Below are 12,677 nucleotides of genomic sequence, written 5' to 3' on the forward strand. Positions count from 1 at the left end.
GCCTCTTGCTCAACCAAACTGCTGTTATCGGAGTGTTTGATGGTGTTTGGGTTTGGGTTTTTTTTTTTCCACTCTTTGATGAAAGTCATGAAATCAGGGCTGCAGCATTACTGTAGGAAGGGCTATGTTCTTTTCTGGCAGTATAGCCTGCTCCATAGGATGCAGACCGGTACTTCATCAGAGCTGGCGTGGGGTACCTGGGTACACCCAGCCATGCACCACAGTTCCATGTTCAGTTTTGCAAGATACTCCAGAACAACAACAACAAAACAAAAACAAAACAAAACAAAAAAAAAACCCACCAAAAAACCAAACCAACCAACCAACCAAAAACCAAAACAAATAACCCCCAAAACTGTGTAGTATGTCGTAACCTGCTAAAATGAACCTCAACGCTTATTCAGATTTAGAAAACTACACCTATTTTCAGGACAAATAGCCAACACTCGCTGGAGGCAGAAAGGGTGGCCGAAACCCTTCCTTCAATAAGAAACAAGACGGCAGAGGCGGCAGGAGCCGCAGTTCGGCGGAGCGCCGCTCCAGCGCAGCGAGTCCGCGACATCCGACGGCGGCGGCACTTCTCAACCTGCTCCTCCGCCGCCCCCACCCCGCCCGTCCGCCCGCCCCCGCGGGGCCGCGCTACCTGCGCCCGCTCCCCGCCCCGGAGGAGCGGCCGCCCGCCCCGCCGAGAGGCGGGCGCGCTGCTGATTTGCCTTCGCTGTCAGCAGCCGCACTCCGGCCAGCCCGCGGGGACCGGGGCTGCAGCCGCAGGAGCCGCTCGCTCGCTCGCTCCCTGCCTCGCTCCCTGGCAGCGAGAAAAGTTTGCTGCTCTTCACCCTGCTCCTTCTCCCCCCGTACGCAGCCCCCGCGGCCCGGCGCGGATCCCCCGGGCAGGGGCATGGCGAACTGAGCGGCCGGAGCGGGCCGGGGGCGGCCCCGCCGCACCTGAGCGGCGGCGGGCGCGGGGGGCTCCGCAGCGCGGTGCCCCGCGGGCGGCCATGCGCGGCGGCGGCGGGGGCGAGCGCTGACCCCCCACGGCCTGGCCGCCCCCCGCCGGCCCGGGCCGAACCCGTCGCGGGGGGGCAGGGCTGGAGGGCGGCGGGCAGCCCCCAGGGACAGCGCGGAGCGGGGACGTCGCCCGCCCGCGCCCGGCCGAGCGCCATGCCGCGCCGGCTGGCCTGGCTGTGCTGCTGCTGGGCGCTGCTGAGCGGCGCCTGCCGCCCCGCCGAGCCCGCGTTGCCCGCCGAGGGCGGGGAGCCGCCGCCGCCCGCCGCCGCCTCGGGCTTCCTCTACCGGCGGCTGAAGTCGCACGAGAAGCGGGAGATGCAGCGGGAGATCCTCTCCGTGCTGGGGCTGCCCCACCGTCCCCGGCCGCTGCCACGGGAGCCGCCGGCCCCGCCGCCGGGACGGCTGAGGGCGGCACCGCGCTTCATGCTGGACCTCTACCACTCCTTGGCCGAGGGCGCGGAGGGCAGCGCGGGCGCGGAGCGCGGGGGCCGCCCTCCGACTCCTGCCCCGCCGCTGCCCAGCCCGCAGGACAGCGCCTTCCTCAACGACGCCGACATGGTCATGAGCTTCGTCAACCTGGGTGAGTCGGGGAAGGAGGGAAGGAGTCCTGGGCTGCGTGCAGCCCACCCAGCCACTCGCCCGTCCCGCGGACACCTCTGGCCCAGGCAGTGGGGACGGGCGGCCGCTCCCCGGTGGGGCGCGACGGGGTCGGGGCTTTGCCGGCTGGGACCCACCTTGGACTGCGCGGGTTTCGGTCAGGAGGGCAGCTCACTTCGGGGAAGGGCAAACCTCTCGCAAACAGTAAACAAAGAATATACCCCAGCATGCAAAACCTTGTGGGGAGGGAGTGAGAGGAAGGAATCAAAAAAAGAATAATTCTTTTTTTAGTAGTCCTTGTTCTGATGGTAGTGGTCAGAGCCTGTAGTTCAGAATTAAGCACGCCCTTCTCTGCTTCTTGGGCCGCAGAGCTGGGGTAATGCTAGAGTACAGGTTGCACTCACTCTATGCAAGGTCCAGCAGCAGAGATGCCTTTAGGGCTTGAACAAAGTACAGCCACGCTACTTCACAGTGTCCTCGTCGTCTCCTTTTTAAATATTTTTTGTTTGTTTTTATTTTAAGGGATCAGAAGTAGTGTGGTGGTGAATATGTGTACTACTCCGTGTATGTTATTCTGGTGATTGAGCACAGGAACGTGATAAAAAACTGTATCATGTGGAAATCTTGAATTAAGTTTTGTTAGATGTCAACCTGCTCTTCAAACAAATCATCCTGTCAGCAATGCGAAGGGCTCTGAGGCAGGCATTGCAGTGGGAAAGTCATTAAGTTTTTTACTTAAAGGAGCTCTTAGTACTATACAATTGTAAGGAAACAGTGTAATTAGATTCAGACTAATGTGGAGAATGAAAATATTTCAGTTGGCAAATAACAGTTCCTTTTTTTAGGGAATTCTTGGGAAGCTCAAGTGTCTTAGCTGATCAGCTGAAGACTATGCCTTTTTACTTGTGCTGACAGAGCTGTGTGCCAGAATGACAACCGCTTGTCTTGTTAAAAAAAAAAAAAAAACAAACAAGCCAAAAAACAAACCGAATTTGTTGTGTATTTACTTGTTTGGAGCAGGGATATGTTACTGCAACAGGAAATTTCTCAGAGCTCTCAATGCTGGTACAGGTGTTCAATAGCTTTGTGCCATGCTGTGGCATCCAGAAACAAGAGCTGATTAATTTTTGTACCTGATGGAAATCACATAGTAGGTCAGAAGAGCTGAAAATAGTTGCTGAAGGATTTGTCTACATTGAAACCGAGGTGACCACAACCCGTACGGGTACAGCTGAGCTGCCTTAGGTGCCCAGACCTTCCAGGAGTGTGGAACCCTGTTGTCTCTTTGTACTGCAGGTGTGTACCTGTCAGGGTCTCATCTGCCTTGTTTTAAGTCAGCTTAAAACAAGGGGATGTTTAGGTGGTGCTGCCAGCTCAGAGCTTGGATGTATTTGATTGAGACATCCTGAAATTGTCCATCAATGAAACTAGCATGGTCTGTGGTCTCAGCTGTCAGATCTGGAAAATACTGTACAGGTTTTAAATTCAAAGGGCACCTGTTTTTCTTCCCTCCCAGCCTCCCCAAACCTCTCTGTCCTTTGAGTACACAGAGGTGCTGCTGCTGTCTCTGTTCTTTTGCCTTGGGGATTTTCAGGACCTATACTTGGAGCTGTGAGTTTAAGAAGCGTGGTGCTGGTTGTAACTGTCTGCAAGCAACCCCCATGTCACATTTTGCTTGAGGGATGTGAAACAAGGTGCCTGCAAGGGGCCAGGCATTCTCTAAAGAGCTGATTTCAGGGATAAGTGTGAGCATGTGGTGTTTAAGAAGGTAATTAGCTATTTGTAAGGCACCAGGAGAGTATTATTAGATGGTACAATCTGAAGGTATGTGTTTCTTTTGAAAATAACCCCTTCCACTCATATGATTCAAATCAGTTCTCATAACTTAGATCTAGACACTTATGTAACAATGAGGAAAATTATTCATGTGATGTAGTAAAATAGTGCAATTGAAATGCTAGTTATGCGTCTCAGGAAGCATGAATCAACTGTAGAAATTTCTCATCAACTTCCAAATCCCAAGTCATAAAACATAATGTCATTTAATGTGATTATTTGTTACCAGAGTGTTGACAAATCAATGGGCTGGGACTGAACAGCTGTTTGGCTGTTTTCTGTGGCTTCTCTGACATACCAGGGATTTTCTGGGGTCTTTCACCTGTGTATTGACATTTACTTTTCCATTTAACTGTAATTCAGGTTGGTTGGAAAACTAGAGGAAGGCTAAGGTTATATTCCAATATAGAAACCAAAGGTTTAATGGGAGAAAGCCAGCTTGTGATCTGATTTGTCAAAGTAGCTTATTAGATGAAGTCAGAAATGCTGCAAAAGATGGTGCGATCACAGCAGAAAGGGAAGAATTCTTGGTTTCAAGCACACTGTCTGATCCAATGAAGTACATGTCAAACAACCCTGACAACTCACAGCTGGAGTCTGCTTACAAGTGGACACTGCCAGAATTATTTCAGTTGGAGCTTTCAGTATGTGGCCATATATACACTTAATTCAGTTCAGTTAAAACTGACTTCTGAAGAACTTTGTGTTCAACCTTAAAGACTTCCTGTTCCATTCTTGAAGGGGCAACTACCAAAGAGATCTGAGGGACCCTTGCTGTTCTCTCAGGGTGAGGAGTGTATGGTATCACCTAGATATGCAGGTGAATATGGCTATGTGGGTGTCAAGTCAGTGTGGGTGACCTGCCTGCAGGTGCTGATGCTGCTTCTGCTGCAGCTCAGAACCAGACAAAAGTTTGATGCATCTCGTTGTGCTGGAAAGCCATAATCTAGGTCAGCTGTACAGAGGAGTCCTATTTTGTCACGAAAGTTTGCAGGTGTTGATGTTATTATAAAAGTGCATTTAATTTTTCCAGCCCTTTAGCCCAAAGAGAGTCACTAGCTTGTAGTCACTGCTGATTTCAAACATGCAGGGCTCCAGCCCTTCTTGACCAACCTACATCCTTCAGTCTGGGGACACAGAAGATGTGTTCTCTCTAGGGAAGAATATGTGCTCAAGGTATGAGTCCTCTTTGAAAGGTCTTGCAAAGATGAGGGACTTCAGTGAGGTCTCAGATTATTCAGGCAGTGCAGGCTTGTCCCAGTCTCAAAGGTGATGGTGTTCTTGGAGATGGTTTCTATTTTGTTTTGGGGCTTTTTTAAAGTGAAATAGGAAGGTCACAGGTGTGGAGGTTCTTCACACACAGGGAGTTGCTGTCTTACAGGGAGGAAAAGAAATACCAGTCTTTGAAATGGAGAGTCTGGGATTTATTTTGCTTACCTGGTGGTGTCTGTATTGTGGTGTGGGCAATGATTCCCAGAGGGGCTGATTATGGGGGAGCTTAATGTGTCCAGGGTTTCCAGGAGATGCTTAGCACTCCGTTTTATGAAGCACCTGGAGAGCAGTATCAGGGAGGAGTGATAATTTTTTGTTCCCATTACAAGCAAAATCACGCAAGATATAAACCAGTTCAGATAATTTAAATAATAAATTTGTCAGGTTAAATACCAAAACATAATTTGACAGAAAACATAGCCTGCCCTTGGTAAATCTGGTCCCTTTTTTGGGAAGATGATCCTAGAAGTGTCTATTTCAGGTGTTTTCATTAGGATGAAGCATCTGACAAGTGCCTGTTTCTTTTCATTTCACACGTAGGAAGTCTGGATAGTTAGCACAGATGGAAAAATCTTCATGGATTCACTGACGAAGCAGGATACCAAACTTCTGTGCTGTGGAAATGGCTGTACAGCAGGGTTGTGGGGCTGGGGTGGGGGTTGCATTGTGGGCCAGCAGGTATCTTTGTGAAACGGTTCAGCTCTTCTTGTAGGAACAGCCTTGATATAAATATGTGGCGTGTCTTGACACAGTACTGTTGGGATAATAATATCTGTTAATGTTTCCTATCTGGAAAGTGTACCTTCCTCATGGCACGAGATAAGGTTATCTCCTCTTGGCAGAACAGCCTGGGGTTGGTATGGAGATACCTCTTGAGGCAGTGATGCTGGATTGACAGCTTAACCCCAGTGTTCTCAGGCACATCAGTGCTGATGGGAAGGGGATCTGCACTGCGTCCTCTGTTTCACCAGCTGGTGTCTTCAGAGTTGTGCATGCTGCGTAAAGCAGCAGCAAACAAAACTCTCAAAGACTTTGCTACTTTAACGGCATCCAGAATTATGTGTGTGCCATGAAAGGTGCTGTGAAGCAGTCCTGTGTCAGAACATGGTCTTTGCTCATGTCTTCCTATCCTGGCATCCACACTGAGAGGAAAAACAGGCATGCACTTCCTGCAATCAAACCCAAGGAGTTCAGTGGCAGTCTGAGTTTGCCATGACCCGAATCTGGGGCTGTTGATAGATGTGCAGGAGAAGTCTGAATCCATCAAACCCACCAGAGATAAGGATCATAAAAAGTGTGCTTTGGGGTGTGGTACCTGGTTTTTCAACATTGTTGCTTTTTGTAGCAGACTAACAGCACTGATTCACTTTATGTCTACTTTTGGAGAGAGGGTTTTCCCTTTTATCATAAGACCCACAGGTCCCTTGGGAGGGCTTCATGGAAAATGTTGAGGGAAAGCTCACCTTTTGCCAGGCAGTCCTGCAGTCAGCCCTGAGGCTTCAACACTATTTAAAATGGGGTTGTGGTGAAAAGCCTCTTCTATTTTTGAATCCCCAAACTCCAGGCAATCCCCATCTTCCCTGCAAGACTTCCAAGTGTCAGCTGGGGCAAGGGTGCTCCCTTTCAGTGCAAGGAAGTTGCTTGGAGGTAGATATAAGACTTGTTTTACAAATACACGCTCTCTCTCTCTCCTTGCCTATAAAGTAGCACCTTATGGATGTGATGTCTTACAAACAGGCTTTTCATCTTTTTCGCAGCGGTGACCTATCAGATTTCCTTCTAGGAATGATCTTGCACAAATCCATAGCACTTTAGGTGCAAGCAATATGCCTTTGTTCTGCACAACTTTTCACAGGAGGGAAGCAGTGCTCCAGCATCCTTACATGTGTTTCTAAAGCAGGTGAATTTTTTCATCTGAAGGATTTGATCAGCCCACCTGCCTTTTTCCCAGTACCATGCTTGCTGTTGGGAGATACGAAATTAGGCAACCAAGATGTATCAGGGATGTTGTGTGATTGTATTGATGGGACCGTACCATTCATACTGTCATCCCATCTGTTTATACTCTTGGCCACGTGTTGTAAAGGTCAAGACATCTACTCAGAGGGAATAACTGGAGTGTGTGATGCTGCAGATCTGGCTGTGCTGCCAGCTGGCTGTGTACAGCCTCACTTGCTCGGTATGTGAGCAGTGTCCTCCATGTGTGTCCAGAGCAGGCCAATATTAGAAATCATGAACCTGATGATGGGAATGAGTTTACTGACTTCTGCCAAGCCTTGTATAGTGGGCTTTGATGCTAAGACAGATTCCCAAGTGGCGAAGAGCAGCCTTATATTTGCTATCAACTGATGCAGCTTGAGGTCCTCATTTGTGTAATCTCCTTGAAGTAGCTGCTGCTTGTGAGCTGCCTGCTAGTAGGAAGCTGCCTGACAGCATGGTTAAAGAAGGGGCAAATGGTCTTTTAGAAGTCCTCAGCTCCTCTGGAATTGGAATTTGAGGAACTGTCATCCTTCTGTCTTTGGCTAGGAGCCCTAGAAGATGTGTGGCTCCTGGAAATGCTGCTCTTCAAAACCTGTACTTTTGAAATAAGTGGAGGGTCATGTGCATGTAAGCAATTTATCCAAATCTGACTTTCATCTGGACTAAGCTACTGGAAACAGACAGTGTGACATTAGTAGGATTATTCTCTGTCTTGTGAAAGCTTTTCAAAGCTTCAAAATTGACAGTCTTAGACTTCAACATTTCACACAAAATTTTCTTCCAGCAACAACAATAACAACAGCAATTTATTGTAATTTTAAAAGCTGGTATTGCCAAACCAGTCTTGATTACTTCAAGCCATTTTTTTTATCAGTAAATAAATGAAAAGTTGCATTTTGAATTAGAAACCCAGGTGTGGGATTTTTTTTTTTTTTTGTAAAAATAAAAGCAGGACTTCCTAGTTCTTTCCCTCAGAAAAAAATGAAGCTAAACCACTTCTTATAAAAAGGTTTTCTTTTGGCATTTTTTTTCCATCTCAACATGGCTTTAGTAGAAAATCACTCGGGCAGCTGTCATGGATGTCTTGTGCTGAGCTCCTGCTGGGACTGCTTGCTGCAGGCTTGTACCTTTGCCAAGGAGCTGTGGATCCTTGCTGGGTCTAGCCCGGTGCATTGCAGTGGTTACACTCTCTCTTGTAGTTTTAAATATAAACTTCTAAGCAGTGTTTGTGATTTAGGAGGAAGGAAGGTGATGTTTAGACTTTCCATGCCATGGAGTCACGATTCTTTTTAGGTCATCTTGCCTCATTGCTAACTTGTAGGGGGTTAGAGGAAGGTATGATTTACTTGGGATGTAAACAGTTTCATTGTGTGTTTCTGTTGTATCCCAGCAAATGCACAGCTATGCTGTAAAGCACAGCCCACCTCCTCATCATTTAACATTTCCTCTTGACCATTTATATAGCAGTGTGAAGCAAAGAGCAAGCACTATTGCCCAAATGGAAAAATGGCTTATGGGTGAGAGATTCCCATTTGTTACAGCAAGTATCAGACCTCAGAGCCTGGGAGATGGAGTTTAAGGACTGGAAAACTGCTGCTCACCTGATTCTTGGAGCCTGGTTTTGGATTACACCTAGGTTCCCTGTTCAATGGAGCAGCAGTTTTAAACTCAAAGAGGATAGGTTTAGATTAGATAGAAGACAGACATTTTTCAAACAGCAGTAGTGAGACTCTGAGGAGTTCCCCAGAGGAGCTGTTCAAAATCAGGTTGGATGGGGCCTTGAGCAATCTGTTTTACTGAACAATGTTCCTGCCCATGGCAGGGATTGATTTGGATGACTTTTGAAGATCCATTCCAGCCCAAACTGCCTGGAATTCTAAGGGGGAATTGGGATGGCACTCAGGACTGGGATTCTGTAGCCATGATATGCTGAGGGTGAGGGGACATGCCTGAGAAACATTCAGTGAGTTGTTTCTTTCCACCATTTTTTTCAGTCGAGGCTGGCAGTGGATGAGGAGTGGTGCCTTCTGCAGAGCTGCAGCCCTTGCAGCAGGGGTGGCTGGCAGCAGCACACTAAGTGGCCCGGTGCTTTGCACCCAGAGCAGGCTCCCACACAGTGGCTTTGGGAAGGGCATGTGGCTGCAGCTGCTGCAGGGCTGTTGCAGGAGAAAAAAGCTTAATTAAAGAAACTGAGTCCCTGTGGGATTACAGGGGTGTTTAATACCTCGTAATGGACTTTGATTCCTAAAAACTGCTGTGGATTGGGGCTGGCATTTCCTGAACTTTCAGTTACTTAAGAAACAGTCTTTTAGTGTTGGGTAGAGTTTGGAATGGATTTTTTTGTTTGTTTGCATTTTGGGTTGGTTGGGTTTTTTTGGTGATGTAATGAGATTTTTTTTTTGTTTGTTTTGTTGTTAAGGGCACAAAGATTTTGACAGCCCCGCTTTCAGCTCTTTTTATTTTACGTAGCAGTGTTCATCAGTGCACAATGACAGAATTGAATCAGTGGTAGCAACAGTGGGAACTTTTGGCAAAAAAGGATAATGTAGACAGAGCCGAAGTGTTCTGCTAACTAAAACAGTAGCTGTATTTTTCAGAGAGCTAGACATGACTGTTTTGATCCAATGTGGTGTTAATCACAAGAATACATAGCTGCTTTCCTGTGAACTTTCCCCTTAAAAATATCCAATGATATCACCTGATGTTTTGCACTAATGCTTAATGTAACTAGAATTTAGAACAGCTGGCTCCATATAAACTTGGAACATTCATAGGTCAAATATTAGTGTATAAATAAAAACATTTTGAAGATGAAAACAGAAGCACAGTATTGGAAATATACTGAATGTGCAGATGTATTTCATGGCTTGAATAGCTTTACAAATTAAACAAGACAGTGTTAACACTTGTTCTGAAGAGTCAAATTTCCTGATAGTAAATGAGAGAGTGTTTTCAAACAGTATTCCAAAGATGTGTTATTCCATGTATGTTAATGGTTGTTTGCAGTGTGAGAAATGTATGAATTGGCTATTTGAAACACTCTTCTAACGAATATATATTTGTTCAACCCAAAATCTTGTCAAACGGAGATCTATAGTTTCTTTTATCAAGTGCAGGCTGTAAAATGTGCCATGTTTAAAGAATGCACAGAGATGTTTATGTTGAAGTGTACTGCTGCAGCTTTCTTATCTTGTTGCTCACCTCATCGCATTCATGTGGTGTGTATGGTCAAGGTATTAGACACTCTGTTTGTACAAGGGCTAAAGGGTGACATAATGTCTATTGAAGCACAAGTGTTAGGCTCCACACCAGGCAACAAAGAGCACTTAAAAAATGAGAACAGATTAGAGCTCATAAGTAGGGTCTGATAGTTGCACACGTAAGCCAAGAGGTGTTGGAGGGAGGAAAGGGTCGACAGCTGAAGTGTGAAACAGATGTGCCTCCTTGCATCCTTCTCTCTCCTGGGTTTTCTAGACCACTTAAGACAAAAATCCAGAAGAGTAAGGCTCTTAGCAGTCAATTCCAGTCTTTTTACAAGGAATAAAATCATCCAAATAAGTTGGAAAATAAGGTTTAACTGTAACTAACGTGTACAAGACGACTTGTCTGCCTCTGCCTTTGTAAACTCTGTAATAATACTAAGTTGTTTGAACATGAACACTTGCTGCAGCCTAGCTTCTGTATTTTTCAAACTGCTTTAAATATCTGGATAAAGGTTCTGTAACAGGGATTAAAGAGGTGGTCAGAGCAATAATTCCTCATGGCACAGATGCACAAGCTCCTTCTATCCAAATTCAGACAAACAGAGGTAGAGGTAGCCGTATTTAATCACCAGATGCTCTGCAGGAAAAAAGGAGGAGGCATTTCCTATGTCACTTACCATGGGCTTACCATTCACATTTCTTCACTACTTTTGGCCGCACTGATGGTGTGGCGCAGGAGGAGGCCTTACACACTTTTAATGTACCTGAGTCTTCATAATGATGCCAAGCTTGGTTCTTCAAAATATTCATCTGCAAGCAGGGAGAGGCTTCTCTGCAAGCCTTGACACGTGTGCACAATTTTGATGCAAAAAAGTAGCAGGATAGTTCTAAAATTTAAGCCTGTTTTGAAATTCATGTTTTAATATCTACACAAAGATTTGATTCACAAGTACAGAATCCAGGTGCTCAACTTAAATGATGAAGGTTGGCAAAGAAACCTTTCATTTTAGAAAAGCAGCAGCCTCTCTTGCCCACTAACCGTCATCCTGAGACAGCATTTCAAGCATGCAGACCTTTTTGCTTAATTATTGTAACATCAAACATCTTTCACATGAAAGGGACCAAGCAGTGGCTATGTAAGATAATGACTTGTTTATAAAAATAATTTAAACAACATATGAAAAGGATAAACATGCATGTCCTGCCAAGATTCACTGTATGTTCTGCAGGCTTTGGTGATTGTGAATCTCTTGGCTTGCTCTTTCAATTTTTTTTTTATTTTTTAATTTTTTTTTTAAACCCACAAAGAAAAAAGGCAGAGGGTGGGAAGGGAATGAAGAGAAATGAAGGGAGACTTTAAAAAAAAAAAGAGTTCTCATATTTAAGGAAGTTCCAACTTACTATGCTATGGAAGATAGCTGGAGAGAAAATACATTTGTTTAATGTATTACAATAGATTTTCTCTTTGAGATGTCTGTGTCTTGTCTCTTGCATGTAATAGTTTTTACACTTTAATGATTGTAGCAGCTGTCCTGTCCAAAAATGTTCCATTCTGCAGGATATGTAATGCTCGTTACTTGCTAGACAACATCAAGATACTACTCTGTCTCTTATTCAGAACCTCAAAACACTTCATAAGCATTGAACTCTAACAGTGTGCTCTGTGCTCTGACACATGTAAATCACTCTTATACTGATTTTCCAAATAACTAGGCTGAGGCTCAGGGGTTATGACTGGACCAGGGCTGTGATGAGATCCCTGAAATTCTTGCTTCTGGTCTTGCAATCTCACCTGTTTTACTGCCCTGGCCAGTCCTCCAGTGGCTCATGGAGCCAGTGAAACAAGGGGGTCTTATCTGGTGAAACCTGGCTTTTTTCAGGTGGCAGCATGAATCAGCTGGAGCCTACAGGTTCTCACTTGGCTTAGGCCTTAGTTCTTCCTACTTGTGAACCTTGCTCATCAGTGTTGCACAGGCTGTGCCTTTTGCAGCTATGCTCTGTTAGGGACATGGCTCTTCAGACATGCTTGCCAACAGCTGAAGACAGGAGAGATGAAGGAGGTCACAGGCTAGTGCATGTTTCATTTCAAACTGTTGGCAAGACTAATAAAGGTTTGGTTGACTTTTGGTAATGCTCACGCTGCAGGCAAGCTAATAGTCAATGTTCTTCTGAATTAATTGAGAGTTTTGTTGAGAAGCTCCCCATAAAAATGCAGTGTAACAGCTGAAGTTGGTATAATGACTCCTTTATGTTTAAGAAGCTATTGGGATTGGGTCTGCCTGATACTGTTGCTATCTCTAGTCTCAGTAAAAGCAGTTTTATTGGGTTCCCAAAACAGTCTGTTGCTTCTGGCAGCCAGAGAGCTGGCAGCTCTGATGCACTGAGGCTTGAAGAGATAGTTCATTAATTCATGGCACTTTCCAGAATAAACATGGCAAACCTCCTCTGAAATAACAGACGGTAAATCCTCCTTGTCACTCAAGACTGCACATTTGTCTTCAGAAGGGGGCCGTGAAAGAAGCTGTCCATCTCCTAATGAATGAACAAATAAATAGAAGAAGAACTGTGCATTTGTTGTGCTTGACATGGTGAAGCTTCGGGGTGGAATAACAACAAACCTTTCCTCCCTTAGCCCTGTTAATTGTGGACCGAAAGCAAGCGATGCCCACTGGGCAGGCTATCAGATGGCATAAACTATCATAGCTCTCTGCCAGGGATCCCTGCTGGGAATGACAGCACTTTTTGCTCCTTCTTTGACTCTTTTTGGGAAAGTAGGTGTCA

The 12,677-nt window shown here is 45.9% G+C and overlaps 1 protein-coding gene across 1 annotated transcript in view; it reads left to right on the forward strand.

The window, feature by feature from the left end:
- Positions 1-1,014: 1,014 nt before the first annotated feature.
- The window catches only part of BMP6 (bone morphogenetic protein 6), an 88,802-nt gene continuing 77,139 nt past the window's right edge, over positions 1,015-12,677 (forward strand). The window contains exon 1 of the mRNA XM_068199152.1: positions 1,015-1,588. Coding sequence (XP_068055253.1) covers positions 1,162-1,588 — 427 coding nt within the window. The 5' untranslated portion in view covers positions 1,015-1,161. The remainder of the gene's footprint in view (positions 1,589-12,677) is intronic.

This window comes from Anomalospiza imberbis, chromosome 1, assembly GCF_031753505.1.
Source record: "Anomalospiza imberbis isolate Cuckoo-Finch-1a 21T00152 chromosome 1, ASM3175350v1, whole genome shotgun sequence".
Classification (NCBI taxonomy): domain Eukaryota; kingdom Metazoa; phylum Chordata; class Aves; order Passeriformes; family Viduidae; genus Anomalospiza; species Anomalospiza imberbis.